This window comes from Heliangelus exortis, chromosome 1, assembly GCF_036169615.1.
Source record: "Heliangelus exortis chromosome 1, bHelExo1.hap1, whole genome shotgun sequence".
NCBI classification, from domain to species: Eukaryota; Metazoa; Chordata; class Aves; order Apodiformes; family Trochilidae; genus Heliangelus; species Heliangelus exortis.
In genome coordinates this window covers 197,664,148-197,685,786 of record NC_092422.1, presented here as the reverse complement: position 1 = coordinate 197,685,786, position 21,639 = coordinate 197,664,148, and the positions used below count along the sequence as shown (strand labels likewise).

Here is a 21,639-nt window from a genome sequence, read left to right as displayed (position 1 = left end):
GCCTCCCCCCCTCCTAGCCCAGAGCCCGACCCCTGCTCGGCCCCACCGGGGAACTGCAGCACCCGAACCCCCCAGCCCCATCCCGGGGGGTGCTGCTCCCAGCGCAGCCGGGGGTGGGGGTCCTGCTGTGGGGTGAGCGGGGGGGACACACACCTGGGGGTCTTGCCAAAGGGCTGGGCTCCCACCATGGGGCTGGGGTCCCTGCTGTGGGGCTGGTCCCACTCTGGGGGACCCACGCATCACCCGGAGGCGTGGGATGGGCGGGTTCCTTTGATGTGGCCGCCAGCGAGGAGTGCCCCCCCACCCCTCTTCGTGGGTGGCTCCACCCCTGTGTACCCCCTCCCCAGCCTGATCACACCCCCAGCCCCTATAAAGGTGATGGGGCCGCCGGTCCCTCCGCAGCCGAGCCCGGGAACGGAGCTGCTGGTGCTGGGGGGGCTATGGGGGCTGGGGGGGGCTGGGGGACGGGGGTAGAAAATAGGGAACGAGGGGGGTGGGGGGACAATGGGGGCCGGGGGAAGAGGGGACTGGGGGGGGGAACAATGGTGGGGGGTAATGGTGGGGAACAATTGTTGGGTGCCGGGGGGTAGTGGCTGCCCCAAACGACCCCCGCCTCCCCCTCACTTCCAGGTAAGGGCCAGGATGGGACCCTCTGCGCTGCTGGGGCTCTGCCTGCTGGGCTGCCTGTTCCTGACCGCCCCCTTGCCAGGTGACTCTCGGGGGCTCGGGGGCAGCAACCCCTCCCCTCCCAAAACGGGGCTGGGGGTGCCCTGAGCACTCTCCCCCGCCTCCGTGGCTGCTGCTGCCACTGCTGGGTGGGGGGTAGGGGGTGTTTGGGGGTTTGGAGGCCCTCACCCCCCTGCCCCCCAGCAGTGGCCCAGGATCCCGGGTGTCCCCGGGGGTGGCTACAGTGGGGGGGTCACTGCTACGGCTACTTCGGGCAGGAGCTGAGCTGGCGGCAGGCGGAGGTAGGTGTGGGAGGGGTGGGGGCAGCGCTGCTGAGACCACCCCCCGATTCCCGACGGGAAGGCACCCGAGGGGACCACCCCCCCTTCCCGAGCTGCCTCTCCGTCTCGTGTCCCCCCAGGCCCGGTGCCGGGCGCTGCGGGGCGGGGGGCACTTGGCCTCGCTGCAGACCCCCGCGGAGCACCGGGCGCTGGCGGCGTTCGCTGCCCGGCACCGGGGGGAGGAGGAGGAGGAGGGCGAGCGGGAGCGGGAGCGGGAGCGGGAGAGCGTCTGGATCGGTCTGCACCGCAGGGTGGGTCCTTCCTGCCCTGCCTGTCCCCTGCCTGTCCCCTGCCTGCACCCTGACTGTCCCCTCCCTGTCCCTTCCCTGTCCCTTCCCTGTCCCCTCCCTGTCCCTTCCCTGTCCCCTCCCGATCCCCTCCCTGTCCCCTCCCTGTCCCCTCCCGATCCCCTCCCTGTCCCCTCCCTGTCCCTTCCCTGTCCCCTGCCTGTCCCCTCCCAGTCCCCCCCCTGTCCCCTGCCTGTCCCCTGCCTGCACCCGTGCCCCATTCAGCCCAACCCTACCTCCACGCCTTGCCTGACCCCTGCTTGTTCCCCCCGTGCCCCCTGCCCGTCGCTGCCTGACCTCCTGTCCCCAGGGCCCTGCCTGGCTCTGGTCAGATGGGTCCCCCTGGCGCTACTGGTCCTGGGGGGGGGATGACGCCCCCGCGGGCAGACGCTGCGTGGCCCTGGAGAAGACGGGGGGTGAGCGGGGGGACACACACCTGGGGGGCGGTGGGTGGGACCCCAAGGGTGGGGCGAAGGAGGGAACACCTCCAGGGCGGGGGGGCTGGTGGGGAGGTCTTGAGGCGTCCCCCCGCGTGTATCCCAGGGCGGGGGGGACGGGTCCCTGGTGGGAGGTCTCGGGGGGGTGTCTGTCTCACAAGGGGAGGATCCTCGGGGGCGGGGGGGGGGTGTCCCGGGTCGGGAGGAGGGGTTCTTACGGGTTTTGGGGTCCCGAGGGAGGGTCCCCGGGGGGGCTGTCCCAGCCTCCCAGCACTCGCTCCGTGCCCTCCGCAGCGTTCGTGTCCTGGGAGGAGGATTCGTGCGGGGAGAGGAAACCCTTCGTGTGCAAGATGCGGGCATAGGGGGCAACACCCCCCCCTGCACCCGCAAACCCTCCCCCCACCCCCTCTGCACCCCCAAGCACTCCCTCAACACCTGCACTGTATCCCCAGACCTCCCAACGCCGCCACTGCACCCCCAAACTTCCAAAACTCACACTGCACCCCAAACCCCTAATGCCCCCCTTGCACCCCGAGACCCTCCCCAAAACTCCCACCGCACCCCCATCCCCCCACCCTCCTGCATGACCAAACCCATTCCCAAACTCCCCCGTGCCCCACTGCATCCCCACCTCCCCCATCTCACTTTACCCCCCAAGCCCCCCACCTCCCAATCACCCGCTGCACCCCCAAACCCACACCCACGCCCCTGCCTCCTTGCAGTCCCAGCCCTCCAATAAAACCCTCCCGAAGCACCCAGGGCCCCGCGCCTCCCTCTGCCGTGTCAGTGGTCCCAGAGCTGCCCCCCGCCCCCTCGGGACGGCAGCCCCGCCTGTGTTCCCCCCCCCGTGTGTGTGCCCCCGCTCCCCACGGGGCTGCCCGGGAGTTCCAACTCCCTTCCCTCCAGCTCCCCCCGCTCTGGGGATACCTGGGGGTCTCTGACCCGGGGGGGCAAGGGGGGTCTAATCAGGAGTCCCCAAGGCGGGGGGGGTCACTAAAGCAGGGGGTGCACGGGGGGGCAAGGGTCACCAGCCACCGTGGGAGGGGGACCAGAACAGGGTAGTCCCACGGGACCCCTGGGCCCCCCCAGCACCTGGAGACCCCCAGTGGGGTCCTGTGGTCCCAGCGGGAGCCATAGCCCAGCTGGACACTCCCCGGACCCAGCCCCCCTGTGGGTGCCCCCCTTGCAGTGGGGCAGCTCCATGTCCGCCACTCGCCCCGCCCCATCCCTGTCCCCACGTCCCGAGTGTCCCCATGTCCCCAGTGTCTCCATGTCTCGAGTGTCCCAGCGGTGTCCAGTGTCCCCCAGTCCCCGGTGTCCCCATGTCCCCAGTGTGTCCAGTGTCTCCATGTCCTCAGTGTCCCCTCTATCCCCACGTCCCGAGTGTCCCCGTGTCTCCATGTCCGCAGTGTTCCCACGTCCGCAGTGTCCCCTCGCTGCCCCTCCCGCTCTGTTGTCGGTTGCCAGGGGGACAGGGACAGCCCGGCCAGAGCTGGCACTGCTCGGGTGAGGGGCCTGACCCCCCCGGGCCCCCCCGGGAGGAGAGGACACCCCTGGGAGGCTGGGGGGGGCATAGGGTGCTGGGGTCTGCATATGGGGGGTGAGGGTCTATGGGGGGGCTGTGTCTACGGGGGGGGGCTGTATCTAGGGGGAGGGGTGTGTATCTCGGGGGGGGCTCACCAAGGGGGTTCCAGGGTTCCCTCCCTGGGGTCTTGAGGAGGGAGGCTGCAGAACCCGGCCCCTCCCCGGTCATTGTGACCCCGCTCCCACCAGTGCCACCAGTTCCGCCAGTGCCACCGCTGCCCCCAGCCGCTTGCCCCCTCTCTCAGACCCCTGCAGTGTCCCCCTCAAGCCCCCCCCATGGATGACGATCCCTGGGTGGGTACCTGGCGGCCCCACCGCCCCCGCGGCCCCATCGCCGCCCTCTATGGCAGCCCCGGGCCCAAGTACGGGCTGCCCCCCGCCCTGGGTGAGTGGGGGCTGCGGGACCCCCCTGGGCTGGGGGGATGGATCCGGGGCGGTTCTATGCATGGGGGGGGCTGTATCTAGGGGGTGGGAGGGATGTAGTTATGGGACTGGGGCTTTATCTATGGGGAGAGGGGGCTGCATCCATGGGGGGGGGGGGGGCTGTATCTGTGGTGGGGGACTGTATCCATGCAGAGGGGGGGGCATCACCCTGGGCTGCTGGGGGGCTGTATCAATGGGGTGGGGGGTTTCCCACCGACCCCTCCCCCTTCCCAGGTTACCATCTTCACGACATCTCGCGGCACCGAGCCCCCGCCTACAGTTTCGGGAGGAAAGAGGACATCGCGGGGAAGGAGCGCTCCCCCGGGCCCGTCTACATGCTGCCCCCCAAGACCACCGCCCGCGGCCGGGACTTCTCCCCCGCCTTCTCCATCCACAGCCGCCCCCAAGACCTCTCGCTCCACCAAACCCCCGGCCCAGGTCAGGGGGAGTCTGGCTGGGGGGGTCAGGGCTGGGGGACACCCCCCAGTGCCTCTGACCCACCCCCCACCTCCCGCAGGACGCTACAATCTGGAGCCCTCGAACAAGGTGGTCTTCCCCACCCCCCCGGCATACACCCTGCGCTCCCGCACCCGGCACTTCAGCGGACCCCAGACCCCGGGTAGGAGAGAGGGGCCGGGGGGACCCCCGACACCCCCTGAGACCCCCTGACACCCCCTGAGACCCCAAACACCCCCAGGAACCCCAAACATCCCCCCGCAACCCCCAAAACAGCCTGGGACCCCAAACACTCCCTGTGATCCCCACCATCCCTTCGGGGCCCCAACAACCCCTGGGAACCCAAACATCCTCTGGGATCCCAACACCCTCAGTGGGACTCCTAACTCCCCCTGGGACCCGAAACACACCCTCCGGGACCTCCTGACACCCCCTGAGGCCCCCCAACACCGCCTGGGACCTCAAACACCCCCTAAGTTGGGCTGGACACCAAAGACCCCCTAGAATGAGCCCCGGCTATCACACCCCCCCTTACACCCCCAGGTCCCGCTGCCTACCGCCTGCCCCCCCTGCTGGGACCCCGGTTGGTCTCCAAGCCCTCACCCCCAAACTTCTCCATGACCGGGCGCAGCGAAGTGGGGACTTTCTACCAGGACCTGCGCAAGGTGGGGGGGGCTTGGGGGTCTGGGGGGCAGGACGCTAAGAGGAATGGGAGCTGGGGGCAAGGGGAAAGGGGGGCTGGGGTGCGAGGGGGTCTTGGGGTGGTAGGGAGGCAGGGAGCTGGGGAGCTGGGGGCTCCTGTGGGCACGGGGTGTCAGGGGGGCTGGGGTCCAGGTGACTGAGGGGTTGCGGGGCTGAGGGGGGGCTGCTAGGGGTTGGGGGACCAGGGAAGGGGGGGGCTTTGGGATGCTGAGGGGTTGGGCAGGATTCTGGGGGTGAGGGGCTGTGGGACTGAGGGGTCAGGGGGCTGTGGGGTGGGGAAGAGGGGGCTGGGGGAGGACGGTGTTGGGGGTGTTGGGTTGTTGGGGGTGGGGGGGTGTTGTGGTTTGGGGTGTCACACCGCCCCACCCCCCCCGCAGACCCCCGCCCCCTGCACTTACCAAGTCGTGGACACCGACGTGTACCGGCACCGCGCCCCCAAGTTCAGCATCATCGGGAGGGACGACCCCGCCCCCCTCCCCGCCACCCCCGGGCCCAGCGACTACAGCCCCGCAAAGGTGTGGGGGGGAGACCCCTGGGGGTCTCCGGGGGAGGGCCAGGACCCCCCTGGGACCCTCCCCGACCCCCTCGCCCTGTCTGTGCCCCCCAGGAGAAGCCGCGGGGGGTGACCTTCGGCATCCGGCACTCGCCCTACGTGACCACCGTGTTGGAGAATGACTAAGGGGGGGCTGCAGGACCCCTCCCCCGGGCCCCCCCAACCTCTGGGGCTGCGCTGCCCCCGGGGGTCCCGACCCCCCCCCTTCCCCCGCGGTGTTCTCGGCTCCATCGCGGCCAATTTCCCCCCCTCCCCATTTAAATAAAGCGTTAATTGGGGTTTGGGCCGAACCGAGACCCGAGGCTGTAAATGAACCGGGGGGTATTCGTGGTGCTCGGGACATCTCCCGGGAGGGGGCGTTGGGGACCTTCCATGCAAACGTCAGTCCGGGTGGGACACGGGTGATGAGGGCTCCGGGGGGGGGACACGGCTGAACACTGCCTGGCCCGGGGGACCACCTCGGGAAAACGAGATTAACCTGAAAATAAAGTAAAAGGATAAATGAATCAGGAAAATTAAATACAGCATAACGAGGTAAATAAATAGAAAAAAAATTGTAAATAAATTTTTAAAAAGTAAATAAAAGGAAATAGTAAATATAATAAAAATTAAAAAAATAAGAATAAAATAATAAAATAAAATAATGAAATAAAATTTAAACTTTGCCCAGTTTAAATTAATTTAAATGAATTATAACTCCAGCAGCCTGCTGGTTTTTCAGCCTCCCATCCTTGGCTGGCTTGAAACATAAATTAAAGCTGTGCCCAGAACAAAATTTACAACTTTGGGGACAGAATAAAACTGAAAGTTCATCACAGCATAAAAACTAAAATGTTGGGCACAAAACCTTTTTTTTTTTTCAGCCAATCCCCCTGGTCTGAAATGTAAAATTAAACCTCCTTGCCCCGCAGAGAAACAAAGCCCGGGTGCCCAGGGGAGTGGGGGGGTGGGAGTGAGTGGGGTCTGCAGAGGGATCTGGGCAGGCTGAGTCCATAGGGTGGGGTGTCCAGCCCTGGGACATCGGGCAGGGGTGGCCTCGGGCAGTGCTGGGGACAATTCTGCTCCACCACCAGTTCTGCTCCAAGGGCTTCTCCAACCCAAACATCTCCATAGTGCTGACCCTGGGGGTACCAGGGGTGGCTGTGGGGAGGGGGGTCTATGGGGGGAGGGTGCCCATGGGGGGGGGGGTGCCCATGGGAAGGGGTGTCCATGGGGAGGGGGTGTCCATGGTGAGGGGGTGTCCATGGGAAGGGGTGTCCATGGGGAAGGGTGTCCATGGGGAGGGGGTGTCCATGGGGGGGGTGTCCATGGGGAGGGGGTGTCCATGGGGAGGGGGTGTCCATGGGAAGGGGTGTCCATGGGAAGGGGTGTCCATGGGGGCGGTGTCCATGGTGAGGGGGTGTCCATGGGGGGGGATGTCCATGGGGAGGGGGTGTCCATGAGGGGGGGGATGTCCATGGGGAGGGGGTGGGTGTCCATGGGGGGGGTGTCCATGGTGAGGGGGTGTCCATGGCGGACCCCAGAGGCTGCCCTGGGGGGGCTGATCCCGCCCCCCCCTCCCTGGCCCCTCCCTGCCTGTCCCGACCCTCGCCCCTGCCCGGGGCAGAGTCCATCACCCGCAGGAGCCCTGGCACGGGCACCCATCCAGGAGGGGAGCGGCGGGAGCAGGGACACAGCACCGGGACCGGTGAGAGCCAGGGCCTGGGGGGTGGGCTCAGGGGCTGGGGTCCTGGAGTGGTGGAGCCCGGAGCGAGAGCATCATGGCACGGGTTGTGTTGGGAAGAGCTTTAGGATGGTGGAGTCCAACTCCCCCCCCCGGGTCCCTCGGCTGCTCCTTCCATCTCCACACCTCTGCTGGGACCTCCCTGCTGGTGGAAGGGGCTCGAGGAGCACCCCCACCCCTCCCTCCGTGGACCCCAGAGCCTGGTGTGTGCCCAGGGTTCAGACCATCTCCTGGGGGCTGGGGGCTTTCAGCTGGGGGCTGGGCACCCCGGGACCACTGCTCCTGCCACCACAGAGAGAGGCACAGAAGGCACAAGGTCCTTCAGCCTCCTCCTCATCCTCATCACCGTGTGTGCCCCATCCACTCAGCTTCTCCCAGGTCCTCCTCTTGCTGCTGATGTCTTTATGGAAGCCTTCCTTCTCATCCAGGTCAATTTCAAGGTGGTCTTTGGCCCCTCTGATGTTCCTTTTCCCTGCAGAGCCTCACCGCACCTCAGTTGTCCCCCTGCCTGCTCTGCCCCTTCCTCCGGGGGTCACAAACTCTCTGTGTCCCCTCAGTCCCACCCAGACCCACCCAGATCTCCTCCAGCCCCCTGGACACTGTCCTGGGCTCCTCTGCCATTCAGGGCTGTCTCCCAGGGGTCTCTGCTGATCAGCCTGGGGGAGGTGCCCATGGCAGTCCTGCTCACCCCCCTGCCCCTTCAGTTCATGCTCACCATGCCCAAGTTGTCCTTCAGCCACCACAGTGTCCTCAGCCCACCTCTGCTGGGGGGACATCAGGGCACCCTCCCTGCCTCAGCAGTGTCCACATGCCAGGCACCCCCAGGACTGTCCCCTCTCTCCTGGGTCAGACACCTGGGAGGCTCAAGTCCACGAGGGGGACAAGGGCAAGTGATGGAGAGACTCCTCTGAGATGGGTGTAGAACATTGTCTGTCCCTTCACCCCAGCTGGGTGCTCTAGAACAGAGTCTCACCAAGGCATCTGCCTCGTTGCCCTTCCCCCTGGTTCTGACCCACACTCAAACCTCTTGTCACTGTCACTGAGCTCCAGGCACTCACCACCCTCCCTGACACCCAGAGCCACCCCTCCTGTCCTGCACAGCCCTCTGCAGAGATGGTGGACATTGCCTGCAGCCCCCCAGGGTCAGCCTACCACGGGGCTGCTGATACACAACCATCCAGACATGGAAAAATTTGGGTTGGAAGAGACCTTACAGCTCCCCCAGTGCCCCCCCTGCCATGGTCAGGGACCCCTCCCCCAGCCCAGGGGGCTCCAAGCCCCATCCAACCTTCAACCCCTCCAGGGATGGGGCAGCCACAGCTTCTGGGGGCAACCTGGGCACCCAGGGGCTCAGCACCCTCACCCCAAACAATTTCTCCCTCCCTCCCTCCCTCCCTCCCTCCCTGCCCAAGATCTCCTCTCCATCTCCCCTCTCCCAGCTGGAAACCCTTCCCCCTTCCCCCCCTGGTGTGCCCCATCTGTTCCCACATAAATCCCACATGGTCACAGAAGCCCTGGTCCTGCTGATGACACCAGCATGGAGCTGCTGGCTCTTCCCAGTCATCCCTCAGGGACCCCTCAGCTGCAGGGGCAGAGCAGAACACCCCAGTGCTCATGAACCCTTCTCCAGTTGTCTCTTGGAGCTCCTCTGGCTGCTTCATCACTGCCTGCCTGCAAGATCTGTAATGGGTCAGGATCTGAGGGCTCTGCTGGGGAAGGAGCTTCCCCCAGACACCCAAGTGATCACCCCCTGATCATCCCCTGTGCTGGGCACTGCTGGGGCTGCATCCCCAATCCTGGGGTCAGTTCTGGGCCCCTCAGGAGCAGAAGGAGATTGAGGGGCTGGAGAGTGTCCAGAGAAGGGAATGGAGCTGGGGAAGGGGCTGGAGAGCAAGGAGAAGGTCTGGAGAAGTTGTGAGGAGCAGCTGAGGGCCCTGGGGGTGTTGATCCTGGAGCAGAGGAGGCTGAGGGGAGACCTTCTGGCTCTCTGCAACCCCCTGAGAGGAGGTTGGAGCCAGGGGGGGTCGGGCTCTGCTCCCAAGGAACAAGGGATGGGACAAGAGGAACTTTTGGCCCAACTCAAGTAGTGCCAGGGGAGGTTTAGGTTGGAGCTGGGGAAGAATTTCTCCCTGGAAAGGGTTGTCAGGGCCTGGCCCAGGCTGCCCAGGGCAGGGCTGGAGTCCCCATCATCCCTGGAGGGGTTTCAGAGCCTGGGGATGTGGGGATGGGGGACATGGGGCAGTGGGGGTGGCCCTGGCAGTGCTGGGGGGGTTGTTAGGGTTGGGTTAGGGTTGGGCTCGATGATCTTGAAGGCTTTTTCCAACCAGAAGGACTCCCTGGTCTTTGCTCCTGTCACCCAGGGGGCAGCAGATTCCCCATGATCAGGTCTGGGGTCCCTTCACCCCCACTTCACAGAGCCCCCCATAACCACCACCCACCTTTTTTCCTTTCCTGGAGATGTTCTGATGGGGGTCGTTGGGTGAATCACCTCTCTGCCAGCACTGGGTTCCCACTGGGTTCCCCTGCAGGGTGTTGGGTTCCTTACTGCCTCAGGACCACCCCCAGGGTGAAGCAGCTCCCAGAGGAGGTGCAGGAACCTTCACCCCTGTCCTCAGGGATGTTTGCAGGGATTTTGGGGGGGGGGGGGTTGGGGGGGCGGGTGTGTGTCCCAGATCGGCAGGAGCAGGGTGCAGGTTGGTGGGGTGGGGGTCCCGGCTTTCTGAGGTTGGGGTCCCTGACTGGCAGAACCAGGGTCCCAGATGGGGGGATCAGGGTCCCGGGTGGGCGGAATTGGGGTCCCACAGCAGTAGGACTGGGGTCCCGAGTGGATGGGTCGGGGGTTCCGTCCCTGACGCCCCCCGGTGTCCCAGGGGGGGATGGCGGCCCCGGTTCCGGTGTCGCTGCCCGAGCTGATCCGTAAGAAGCGGGACGGGGAGAGGCTGGAGGAGCCCGAGATCCAGAGCTTCATCTGTGGGGTCACCCGCGGCACGGCCCAGGAGGGGCAGATCGGTGGGAACATGGGGGGACATGGGGGGACACGGAAGGACAGACTGGGGGGACAGATCCTTGGGGACAAGGGGTACAGGTCAGGGGGACACAGAGGGACACGGAGGGGACAGATGGGTGGGGATATGGGGAGAGAGACGTGGTGGGGACACGGTGTGGAGAGATCAGTGGGGACGCGGGGGGACAGGGGGGACACGGGGGGGACACACGGGGGGGACACGAGGGATACACGAGGAGGACAGATCGGGGGGACAGAGTGGGGGACACGCTCGGGGGGGACACAGCCGGGGCTCCAGTGGGTGCTGTGGCACAGGGACGGGGGTAGAGGGGGACACACGTGGCCAAGGGACACTGCTGGGGACCACCCGTGGGGACAACAGGAGACTCTGGGATGGGGGCTGGGGACCGGGGGAGCCCCCCGGGGAGAGAAGAGTGGGCGCTGGGGGCTGCAGAACCCACCCCCTGAGACCCTCCCTTCCCGGGGAGCCCCCTCCGTCTCCCCCTCCCATAAGCCACGTCCTTGGCCACCCCGTGCCCCCCCCACTGCCCACCTGCAGCCCCCCGTGCCCCCCAGGAGCGATGCTGATGGCGATCCGGCTGCGGGGAATGGATGCGGGGGAGACCCTGGCACTGACCCGGGCCATGGGGGGCTCGGGGCGCACTCTGGCCTGGCCCCCCGCCTGGGGGGGTCGCCTGGTGGACAAGCACTCCACGGGGGGAGTGGGCGACAAGGTCAGCCTGGCCCTGGCCCCTGCCCTGGCTGCCTGTGGCTGCAAGGTGAGGGGGGGGGGAGACCCCGAAATTTCCCAGCGGGGGTGGGGAGTCCTTGGGCCCTCTGAGGGGGGGGGAGTTCCCCGAGATTTCCGTGGGCGTGGGGAGGGGGGCGTCTCCAAGAGGGTGGGGGTGCCTGAAAGCTTTGAGAGGGTGGGTGGGGGTCCCCGAGATCCCGAGGGTGTGACTGGGGGACTGGGAGGAGCTGTTTTTGGGGGGTCCCTGATCCTCCTGGGGCTGGGGGTCCCGCAGGTGCCAATGATCAGCGGGCGGGGGCTGGGGCACACCGGGGGCACCCTGGACAAGCTGGAGGCCATCCCGGGGTTCCGCGTCCAACAGAGCCCCGAGGAGGTGGGGAGGAGACGGATTTGGGTTGGGGGGTGCGGTGTTGGGATCGGGGGGAGGGGGATTGGGCTTGGGGGTGCGGGATTGGGTTGGGAATTGGGGTTGGGGGTGTGGGACATCAATGGGGCAAGGGGGTGAGGGGTGGGGGGCATTGGAGTGGGGTACGGGGGGGGCGGCGGGGTCTGGGGTGTGGTGGGAAACGGGGTGCGGGTGGGATGCGGGGCAGGGGAGGGGGGATGGGGATGCGTTCCGGGGGTCAGGGTCCACAGGTGATGGCCCCCCCCAGATGCTGTCCATCCTGGAGCGGGTGGGCTGCTGCATCGTGGGGCAGAGCCAGGAGCTGGTACCGGCGGACCGGGTCCTGTACGGGCTGCGGGACGTCACCGCCACGGTGGACAGCCCCCCCCTCATCACCGGTACGGGGGGGCACGGACGGAGGGGGCAGGGGGCTGCAGGGGGCGGGCAGTGACCCCAGCCCCCCCCCCCCCCAGCCTCCATCCTCAGTAAGAAGGTGGCCGAGGGGCTCTCGGCGCTGGTGCTGGATGTGAAATTTGGGGGGGCAGCGCTGTGCCCCACCCGCGAGAGTGCCCGTGAGCTGGCACAGAGCCTGGTGAGACCCCCCCCCTGCACCCCTCCAACCACCTCCACTCTGGAACCTCCCGGGACCCCCCCAGGAACCCCCCCACGTGTCTGTGGGGCAGAAGCTGCACCCACCCCCCCATCCCTGCCCCCCCAAAGTGGGGAGGGGCAGGACCGGGGCTGCCCTCCCCCACTGTCATTGTCACCCCCAGGTGCCAGTAGGGCTGCCCCCTCGTTGTTGCTGCCCCCCCTTCCCCAGGGGGCAGGGGGTGGGGGCCCGGGCTACCCCCTCCTCCATCGCCACTGTCACCCCCATCTGTGTTTGGGGGGTGTCTGGGGCTGCCCCCCATAATGTCTCTGTCCCCCCGGGTGTTTGGGGGGGATCTGGGGCTGCCCCCCATAGTGTCCCTGTCCCCCCAGGTGCTTGGGGGGGGTCTGGGGCTGCCCCCCATAGTGTCCCTGTCCCCCCAGGAGCTTGGGGGGGGTCTGGGGCTGCCCCCCATAGTGTCCCTGTCCCCCAGGTGGCGGTGGGGGGGTCTCTGGGGGTCCGCACCTCGGCCGTGCTCAGCCGCATGGATTCCCCGCTGGGGCGGGCGGTGGGACCCGCGCTGGAGGTGCTGGAGGCGCTGGAATGCCTGGGGGGGGGCGGCCCCCCCGACCTGCGGGACCTGGTGACAGCCCTGGGTCAGCGGGGGGGTCACCCTGTCCTGCACCACACAGGGCTGGGGATCCCTACAGGCGGGGGTCCCCGGGAGGGGGAGCCTAGAGCGGGGTCCCCAGGAATGGGGTGCAATCCCCGTGGGTGGGGGTCCCTGGGTAGGGATCACCACGGGGGGGGCCCCATTGGTCAGGGTGAGGTGGGGTCCCTGGGGTTGGGGGTCCCTAGGGGTGGGAACCCCGTGGGCTGGGGTCTCAGGGGAGGGACGAGGGGGGGTCCCTTTGGATAGGGGTCCCTATGGTCAGGGTGGGTGCAGGACCCTGGGCTGTGACCCCTATGGTGGGAGTGCCCACGGGTGGGCATTTCGGTGGGGGGGCTCCATAGGGGTGGGATGAACGGGAATCCCTTTGGGTGGGGGTCCCTGGGGCAGGGTCCCTATGGGGAGGGTGTGTGGGGTCCCCAGGAGTGGGGGTCCCCATGGGCGGGAGCTCCTGGGAGAGGTCCCCATGTGTTGGGGTCCCAGCCCACGTGCTCCCCCCAGGGGGGCTCCTGCTGTGGCAGTGTGGCCTGGCCAGGGGTCCCCAGCAGGGCCGGGAGCTGCTGGGGGGGTCTCTGGACGACGGCTCAGCCCTGAGAACCTTCGAGGCCATGCTGGGGGCCCAAGGGGTGCCCCCCAACACCGCCCACCAGCTCTGCCACGGGACCCTCCCCCAGCGCCAGGAGATCCTGGGACGGGCCCGGGTCTGCGAGGAGCTGGTGGCACCCCGGGGGGGTGAGGGGATGGGAGGGGGGGGCAATGGGGGGGACCGGGGGAATTGGGGGGCAAGAGGGACAGGGGAATGGGGGGAGTTAGAGAGGGAGTCAGGGGCAGAGGACAGAGATCAACTGGGGGGGCTGGGGGATAAGGGAGGGGGGTTCTGGGCGTTTGGGGAGGGGAGTCGGGGGGGGAGGAAGGGGGGATAAGGGGGGGCTGGGCTTTTGGGAGCACAATGGGGGTGAGTGGGGTATAAGGGGGCGGGGGGGTCTGGGCGTTTCTGGGAGCAATGGAGGGGGCAGAAGGAGAGGGGTCCGTGGGGCAGTGGCGGGGGGATGGAGGGTACGGGGGGGCCGAAGGGAATGGGTGGGATAGGGGCTTGGGGGCAGCCCTGTCCCTCTCAAACCCGTCCCTTGTCCCCCACCCTCCAATTATTCCCCCACCCCCTACGGGTCCTTCCTGCCCCCCCTCCCCCTCCCACCCATTCCTGTTGTTCCACAGCCCCCTCCCCACTCCCATTCCTGGACTCTCCCACCCTAACCCCCCTCCACCTTCTGTGTGTCCCCCCCAGGGTGGGTGCAGGGGGTGGATGCTCTGCCCCTCGCCCGTGTGCTCCACCAGCTGGGGGCCGGGCGGGTGCGGGACAGGGACCCCATCGACCCCCGGGTGGGCGCCGAGGTGCTGGTGGTGGCGGGGCAGCGGCTGGAGGAAGGTAATTTGGGGAGGGGGCGGGGAAAACACCCCCGGGGGAGGACACAGGGGGTGGTGGGGCGGGGGATGGGGGGGCCTCATCACCGCCCCGTGTCCCCCCTCCAGGGGAGCCCTGGCTGCGGCTGCACCACGAGGGGACCCTGGGGGTCGGGGGGCGCCGGACCCTTGAAGCCGCCCTCCGCCTGCTCCCCGCAGCGCCCCCGGCTCCCCCGCCGCTGGTGGCTGAGACCATTCTGCCAAGCGACGCCCCCGGGGCCCCCTGGAACCCCCCGGGTCCCCCCGGAGCTCCCCGGAGCCCCCCGGGACCCCCCCGGACCTCCCCTGAACCCGCAGGACCCCCGGGGTGCCAATAACGCGAATGCGCATGCGCGGGGACGGGGCGCGCAGACAGGGCACCGCCCCCTCGGCCGCCCGTTCCTGCAGTCTCATTGGTCGCGCTTTCTTAGCCACGCCCACCCCATGCCCACTCCTCCGCTCTCGCTCCGCCCCTCCCGTCCCTGACGCACTCTCATTGGTCAGCACTCCTATAACCACGCCCTCCTCCCGCATCTCGCTCCGCCCCCTCACGGAGCCCGCCCTCCGGATGACCACGCCCCCACATGTCCCCGCCCCTTCCCGCTCATATTGATTTCTCATTGGTCCGATCGCCATTCGCCACGCCTTCTCGCCATGGCTCCGCCCCCTCGCCCTTCTTTATTTCCAGTTCCGGGTTGTCCGTGGCGCGGAGCAGGTGCGGGACGGGAGGGTGGGGTGGGGTGGGGTGGGGTGGGGTGGGGTGGGGTGGGGTGGGGTGGGGTGGGGTGGGGTGGGGTGGGGTGGGGTGGGGTGGGGTGGGGTGGGGTGGGGTGGGGTCAGAGGTGGGGGTCACGGGGGGTCAAGGAGTGCCCGGGGCTGTGCGGGGGGTGGGGGGGGGGTCCGGGGGTCCCGGTCGGGGGTCGAAGGGTTTCGGGGCGGTGCGGGGGGGGTCCCGGGGGGTCCCGTCCTGACCCGCGCTCTCCCCGCAGCCCCGCGATGCTCCGGGCACTGCTGCCCCCCCGCTGCCTGCGCCTCCCCCGCCCCCCGCCCCTGCCCCTGCCCCGCCGCCTGGGGGGCTCCGGGGGCGGCGCGGGGAGGGGGTCCCGGCTGCCGCTGTGGCAGAGGGGGTTGGTGGTGGGGGCGGTGGGGGGGTGCGCGGGGGGGCTCTGGCTCTACCTGCGGGAGGAGAAGGGGAGGCGGGCGCGGGCGCGGCGGGGGGCGGCCCTGCGGGGGCTGGGGCTGGGACCCCCCCCGGAGCTGGAGCTGCAGGATCACCGCGGGCGGCGCCGCCTTTGGGGCGATTTCCGCGGGCTTTGGGTCCTGCTCTACTTCGGCTTCACCCACTGCCCCGACGTCTGCCCCGAGGAGCTGGGGAAGCTGAGCCAGGTCCTGCGGCTGCTGGAGGAGGAGGAGGGGGCGGGGGCCGGGGCCGGGGCCGCGCCCCCCCTCCTGCCCCTTTTCGTCACCCTGGACCCCCAGCGCGACGACGCGGGGGCGCTGGGACGGTTCCTGGGGGATTTCCACCCCCGAATGCTGGGGCTGACGGGGACCCCCCAGGCCGTGGCTGCCGCCGCCTCCGCCTTCGGGGTCTACAGCCACCTGGGACCCCCCGACGAGGACGGGGACTACCTGGTGGATCACAGCATCCGCACCCACCTCCTGGGCCCCGACGGGACCCTCCTGGACTGCTACGGCCCCGCCGCCACCCCCGGGGACATCGCCCGCAGCGTCCGCAGGCACATGGAGAGCTACAGCCCCCCTGAGAACCCCCCCTGAGGGCAGCCCCCCTCCCGGCCCCAATAAACACCCCTGAGAGCCACCACTGCCTGTGGGGTCTGTGTGGGGAGGGGTCCCTGCCAGCCCCCCGCCTCAGACCACACACAACAGGGACAGCAGGACCGCGATCCCCCTGTGCCCCCCAGAACCGCCCCACATGGGTCAGTGGGTAGGGAGACCCCCAGGACATGGGAAATGAGGCCTCAAGGATGCAGGGGAGGGACCCCCAGAAACTCCCCCACAGGTCCCCTCACAGGAAGGGGGACCCCAGAACAGACCCCAGCTGTGACCCCCCAGGGCTGCGTCATGGGGAATGAGACCCCACAGCGGTGGGGGGGGCCCAGTAAGCCCCCACCCCACATGGCCCTCCTGGACTATCCCATAGGGTGGGGGCACCCCCAGCCCCTCCTGTGACCCCCCCAGGACTGTCTGACTGGGGACTCTCTGAGTGTGAAGGTAGCAGAGCCCTGGCCCAGGCTGCCCAGGGTGGGGGGGTTGGAGTCTCCATCTCTGGAGACATTCCCACCCCCCCAGGGCCCCATCCTGTGCCCCCTGCTCGGGGCTGATCCCCAGAGGTCCCTCTATTTCCTGACCATGGGGCTGTGTCAGGGGGTTCTGCTCCCAGATTCCATCCCCCCTGCTTGGAATCCCCCATGTTCCCCCCCATGTGTTCCCTCCCCGGGCGACGTCACCGTGCCCAGCACCCAGACCCAGCGTCTGTGACATCAGCCCCGGGGCCAGGGCAGGAGGTGGCACCCTGAGCTCTGCTGCTCTGCTGGCCACCAGTCCTCGTGTCCTGCAGCCATGGCTCTGCTCCCGCTCCTCCTCCTGCTGGCCCTGTGCTGGGCTGCCCACGGCTCCTGGGACACCTGTGGGTAGGTGGGCGGCTCTGGGACTGGGAGGAGGGGGCTTGGGCAGCCCTCGGGGGGTGGCTGGGTGGGTGGAGGTTGCCCGCTTGTCCCCCGGGGCCACCCCACAGCCCTGCCAGGGTCCCGCCAGCACCCGGCTGCTGGCACAGCTCCTGCGGGGGCTGGAGGGGACCCGGCCCTGCGGTCCATGGGGCGCCTGGCGGGGAGGGCAGAGGGCTGAGCTCCAGCCTGAGCCTCAGCAGCCCCCGAGCAGGACACCCACAGCTGCTGGGAGGGTCTCCTGCCCTCTGCTCTGCTCTGCCCTGCCCTGGGGAGGCCACACCTGGAACACCACCGGATCCAGTCTGGAGCTCCCCAGTTGAGGAGAGACTGGGATCTACTGGAGAGAGGCCAAGGGAGAGCTGGGAGGGTGAGGAAGGGACTTGAGCATCTCTGCTGGGAAGAAAGAGTGAGAGCCCTGGGGCTGTTGAGGCTGGAGAAGAGAAGGCTGAGAGGGGATCTGCTGAATGTCCATCAAGAGCTGAGGGGTGGGGGGCAAGAGGAAGGGGACAATCTCTTTCTGGGGGTGCCCAGGCCAAGGGAGAATGGGTTGGAGCTGGAACATGGGAAGTTCCACCTCAACATGAGGAGAAACTTTTGCCTGTGAGGCTGAGGGAGCCCTGGCCCAGGCTGCCCAGAGAGGTGCTGGAGTCTCCTTCTCTGGAGCCTTTCCAAACCCTCCTGGATGTGTTCCCGTGTGGGCTGCCCTGCAGGGGGGATCCTGCTGGGGCAGGGGGGTTGCCCTGGGGGATTCCCAGAGGTCCCTTCCAAGCCCCAGATGCTGTGATTCTCTGGTTCTGGTGGCAGGACTTGTGGGATGCGGCCCATGGCTCAAGGGCTGGACCAGTCCCGCGTGGTGGGGGGCACGAACGCCCGGGCAGGGTCCTGGCCCTGGATCGTCAGCCTCCAGGACAGCTGGGGACACGAGTGCGGAGGGTCCCTCATCACCCCCCAGTGGGTCCTCACCGCAGCCCACTGCTTCGACCAGGCCGGGTAAGGAGGAGCAGGGCAGGGGGATGGATGTCCCCCTCCTGTCCTGCTGCCCGGCTGGCAGCCTGCTCAGGAGAAGGCTGGGCTGGTGCCAGGGCCTCCTGGCAGCCTCCGGCTGGACGGGGCCGAAGGCAGCCGGGGCAGCCTCCCCCTCGGCAACGCTGCTCCCCTCTCTCTGTGGGGAGGCGGGAGGCCGGGAGCCGCGGGGCTCCTGCCCCACGGGGCTCCGCTGCCCCACGGGGCTCCGCTGCCCCTCAGCCCTCTCCCCCCCGCCTTCCAGGCCCGGCACCCTCTGGTACGTGCTGCTGGGGGCCACCCAGCTGAGCCGCCCGGGCCGCCACGCCGAGGTGCGCAACGTCAGCCAGATCCTGATTCACCAGGACTACCACAACATCTCCATGAGCAACGACATCGCGCTGCTGGAGCTGGATCGGCCCGTCCAGTGCAGCCCCTACATCCAGCTGGCCTGCGTGCCCGACGGCTCGGTCAGCCTGTCGCGGCTGAGGTCCTGCTACGTCAGCGGCTGGGGGGCCACCACCGCCAGATGTGAGTCCCCACCGGGCCCTCGTGTGTCCCCTGGCAGGGGCCTCTGAGGAGGGCTGGAGAGGGGCTGCTGGCAAGGGATGTGTGCCGGGGCGAGGGGGAGGCTTTGGGAGTAGAATCACCAGTAGGCACCGGGAAGGGGAGGTTGGAGAAGACCTCGGAGGTGATCGAGCCTGTTCTAAATGACCAAGACTCACTTTTCTGTTAATGGTTTAATTTGACTAATAAAATTGCAATAAGCAAAACTTCACGGCGCGCGTGTGAGTGGAGCGGAGACTCCCCACGCACCCAGCGCCGTTTTGCTTATTGCGATTTTATTAGTCAAATTAAACCATTAACAGAAAATTGAGTCTTGGTCATTTAGAACAAGCGCAGCCCTAACCCAACCCCCACGGCCACCAAACCGCCTCCCTGGACAGCACCGCATTTAAACGCTTTCTGAACACCCCTACCGGGGATGGCGACTCCACCGCCTCCCTGGGCAGCCCAGTCCGGTGCCTTACCGCTCTTTGGGGAAAGAAATGGTTCCTAATATCCGACCTGAACCTCCCCTGGCACGACTTCGTTTGCTCTCGGCCTTTCGGTGGTTACTCGAGAGAAGAAGAGACCAACACTGCCTCTACGGCCTCCCTTCAGGTGGTTGTAGAGAGACGTAAGATCTCCCCCGAGCCTGCTCTTCTTCAGACTCAATAATCCCCAACTAGAGAAGAGCAGATTCAGGCTGGATGTTGGGAAGAAGTTCTTGACCCTCGGGGCAGTGGAACAATGGAACAGGTTGCCCAGGGAGGTGGTTGAGGCCTCCCTCGTCCCTGGGGAGATTCTGACTGGACACGAGAGGAAAACTTTTCCCCCTGAGGACACTGGAGGGGTCCCCCAGGGGAAGCGGTGGATTTCTCCCTCCACTTCGGAAAGTTTGAAGTCTCAGCTGGTCAGCTGTACGGGGTGCTGGGACAACACCAGTAACACCAGAGGGGTTGGAGCAGATGATCCTGGAGGTCCCGTCCCAGCTGACATTCTGTGATTCTGTGGTACTCAAGGTGAGGCTTGATCAGGCTCTGAGCAACCTGATCTAGCTGAGGATGTCCCTGCTGACTGCAAGGGGGTCGGACAGGATCGTAGAATCCTGGGACATCATCTCGATGACCTTTAGAATCACAGAATGTCAAGCTGGACACTGAGATCCACCTTTAGATCAGAGAAGCAGAGAATCATTTGGGCTGGAAGGGACCTCTAAAGGTCACCCAGATGCCTCCAGATCGTTGGGATGCCTTTAAAGGTCATCTGCATGACCTGTGGAGGTCCCCTCTGAGCCAAAGGATTCCTTGCTTCTCTGCAGAGAGAAGCCCCAGCCAGCCCCAGGGCATGGGTTGGCCCAAGCAGGGTGCAGAGCTGCCACCAGCTGCTGGCTGCTGATCCCTCCCTGTGCCCGCAGCCACCGAGGTCAGCGACATCCTGCAGGAGGCCAGGGTGGAGATGGTGGATGTCAAGGTCTGCAACAGCAGCGGGTGGTACCTGTGGGAAGTCCACCCCTACAACCTGTGTGCCGGCTACGAGCGGGGGGCCATCGACACCTGCCAGGTAGGAGCGGGCGCCCGCTGCCCCCAGCAGCACAGCCCCAGCAGGGAGGGCCCCAGCCCAGCCACAGCCGCCCGCAGCGACCCGGCCAGGCCCCCTGTGCCCAGGACGGAGCCCCCCAGCCCTGGGCAGAGGCTTTCCGTGCCGACAGCAACCGCTCGGGCAGGGGCTGTGAGAGAGAAGGAGCCGCCGCGGTGCCGGCAGTGCCCACCCAGCACCGCCGGGGCCCTCTCTCCTCCCCGCAGGGGGACAGCGGGGGCCCTCTCTCCTGCCAAGATGAACAAGCCGACTACTTCTGGGTGGTGGGAGTGACCAGCTGGGGAGAGGCTGCGCCAGAGTCCGAAAGCCCGGGATCTACACCTCCACGCAGCACTTCTACGGCTGGATCCTGGCACAGCTGGGGCTGCAGCCGGAGGCAGCGGAGGCCCCGGCTCCACAGCCCGGCCCCACCTCGACCCCCTCCCAGCCGGGACCGGCACCGGTACCCGAGGGCTGGGCTGCCGCCTGTCCCTTCCCAGTCCAGAAGGTGCTGCAGTTCTTCCAGCTGCTGCAGGAGCTGCTGCAGGTCCTGAGGGGAGCCCGGGCTTGAGCAGTAGAGGGAGAGGATCCAGCGCAGGCTGCGGTGCCCCAGGGCATCTCCTCCTGGGCCAGGGCCTGCGGGTCCCGAGGAGGCCCCAGCGCCCCAGGCCTGCCCTGCCCTGCCCGCGCTCCTCTGGGGCACAGAGATGCTGTTGTTGAGGCGGTTCTTGCAATAAAGTTGTCAGTGTTCCCAGCTCCCCCTGCTACAGTCCCACCCATTGCAGAATCACAGCATCTGGGGCTTGGAAGGGAGCTCTGGGCAGGGCAACCCCCCTGCCCCAGCAGGATCCCCCCTGCAGGGCAGCCCACACGGGAACACATCCAGGAGGGTTTGGAAAGGCTCCAGAGAAGGAGACTCCAGCACCTCTCTGGGCAGCCTGGGTCAGGGCTCCCTCAGCCTCACAGGCAAAAGTTTCTCCTCGCGTTGAGGTGGAACTTCCCATGTTCCAGCTTGCACCCGTTGCCCCCTGTCCCATCCTTGGCCGTCACACAGCAGATCCTGGCTCCATCCTCCTGGGACTGACTCACCCTTTACGTATTTCTAAACATGGATGAGGTCACTCCTCAGTCTTCTCCTCTCCAAGCTGCAGAGGCTCCTTCAGCCTCTCCTCACCAGGAGATCTTCCACTCCATTCAGCATCTTGGTGGCTCATCTCTGAACTTTCTCCAGCAGTTCCCTGTCCTTCTGGAACAGGACAAAATATTCCAGATGGGGGCTCACCAGGGCAGAGCAGAGGGGGAGGAGAACCTCTCCAGCCTTCCAACCACTGCTCTTTCTTGTGTCCTGCTTGGCCACCAGGGCACATGGCTGGCTCATGGTTGTCTTTCTGTCCTCCAGGACCTCCAGGGTCATCCTTCTGTCCTCCAGGACCTCCCAGGTCCCTTTCCCCTGCGCTGCTCTCCCAGACCAGTTCAGGTTGAAGGAACCCTCAGTGCCACCCCTGCCATGCTCAGGGACACCTCCGACAGCCCAGGGTGCTCCAAGCAGCAGTCAGAGAAGTTTCTCCTCGTGTTGAGGTGGAACTTCCCATGTTCCAGCTTCAACCCATTCTTCCTTGGCCTGGGCACCCCTGAACAGAGATTGTCCCCTTCCTCTTGCCCTCCACCCCTCAGATACTGACGGACATTCAGCAGATCTCCTCTCAGCCTTCTCTTCTCCAGGCTGAACAGGTAGGGCAGAGGGAAAGAGTCCTCCCAGAGGGTGACCCCACGGCTGGTCAGAGAGGAAGGTGAGGGAACATGGGCACAGGGGCTGGG

At 67.1% G+C, this 21,639-nt stretch overlaps 5 protein-coding genes across 11 annotated transcripts; all 5 read left to right on the top strand.

The window, feature by feature from the left end:
- The first annotated feature begins 171 nt into the window (after positions 1-171).
- On the top strand, positions 172-2,485 carry LOC139791738 (struthiocalcin-1-like). 3 transcript variants are annotated; one of them, XM_071734333.1, is made up of 7 exons: positions 172-426; positions 631-709; positions 871-968; positions 1,088-1,258; positions 1,605-1,710; positions 2,026-2,108; positions 2,139-2,485. In XM_071734333.1, the coding sequence occupies exons 1-6, from the start codon at positions 187-189 to the stop codon at positions 2,091-2,093; spliced, it is 762 nt and encodes a 253-aa protein (XP_071590434.1). In that variant the 5' UTR covers positions 172-186; the 3' UTR covers positions 2,094-2,108; positions 2,139-2,485. The 3 variants fall into 3 exon arrangements, with proteins under 3 accessions (XP_071590434.1, XP_071590435.1, XP_071590433.1); XM_071734334.1 differs by having other exon boundaries at positions 874-968; positions 2,026-2,485; XM_071734332.1 differs by having other exon boundaries at positions 2,026-2,485.
- A 286-nt stretch (positions 2,486-2,771) lies between these two features.
- On the top strand, positions 2,772-5,745 carry CIMAP1B (ciliary microtubule associated protein 1B). Of its 2 annotated transcripts, none has more exons than XM_071734324.1 (7): positions 2,772-3,237; positions 3,561-3,700; positions 3,973-4,176; positions 4,256-4,357; positions 4,738-4,859; positions 5,274-5,411; positions 5,504-5,745. In XM_071734324.1, exons 1-7 carry the CDS (start codon positions 2,933-2,935, stop codon positions 5,573-5,575), a joined length of 1,083 nt encoding a protein of 360 aa, XP_071590425.1. In that variant the 5' UTR covers positions 2,772-2,932; the 3' UTR covers positions 5,576-5,745. The 2 variants fall into 2 exon arrangements, with proteins under 2 accessions (XP_071590425.1, XP_071590426.1); XM_071734325.1 differs by having other exon boundaries at positions 2,913-3,237; positions 3,505-3,700.
- Positions 5,746-7,040: 1,295 nt separating this feature from the next.
- On the top strand, positions 7,041-14,664 carry TYMP (thymidine phosphorylase). 4 transcript variants are annotated; one of them, XM_071734317.1, is made up of 11 exons: positions 7,055-7,136; positions 7,467-7,600; positions 10,043-10,181; positions 10,753-10,955; positions 11,202-11,300; positions 11,581-11,710; positions 11,786-11,904; positions 12,395-12,557; positions 13,073-13,303; positions 13,857-13,997; positions 14,102-14,664. In XM_071734317.1, the coding sequence occupies exons 2-11, from the start codon at positions 7,577-7,579 to the stop codon at positions 14,347-14,349; spliced, it is 1,497 nt and encodes a 498-aa protein (XP_071590418.1). In that variant the 5' UTR covers positions 7,055-7,136; positions 7,467-7,576; the 3' UTR covers positions 14,350-14,664. The 4 variants fall into 4 exon arrangements, with proteins under 4 accessions (XP_071590419.1, XP_071590420.1, XP_071590418.1 ...); XM_071734318.1 differs by lacking the exon at positions 7,467-7,600 and having other exon boundaries at positions 7,041-7,136; XM_071734319.1 differs by lacking the exon at positions 11,202-11,300 and having other exon boundaries at positions 7,052-7,136.
- Positions 14,581-15,830, top strand: SCO2 (synthesis of cytochrome C oxidase 2). Its single transcript, XM_071734329.1, has 2 exons — positions 14,581-14,726; positions 15,001-15,830. Exons 1-2 carry the CDS (start codon positions 14,596-14,598, stop codon positions 15,785-15,787), a joined length of 918 nt encoding a protein of 305 aa, XP_071590430.1. The 5' UTR covers positions 14,581-14,595; the 3' UTR covers positions 15,788-15,830.
- Positions 15,831-15,976: 146 nt separating this feature from the next.
- LOC139791735 (acrosin-like) lies at positions 15,977-20,577 on the top strand. Its single transcript, XM_071734328.1, is given in 6 exon segments — positions 15,977-16,662; positions 17,503-17,688; positions 17,966-18,231; positions 19,661-19,806; positions 20,049-20,124; positions 20,127-20,577. Coding segments are annotated over 6 exon segments (1,011 nt in total). The 5' UTR covers positions 15,977-16,591; the 3' UTR covers positions 20,393-20,577.
- The last annotated feature ends 1,062 nt before the right edge of the window (positions 20,578-21,639 follow it).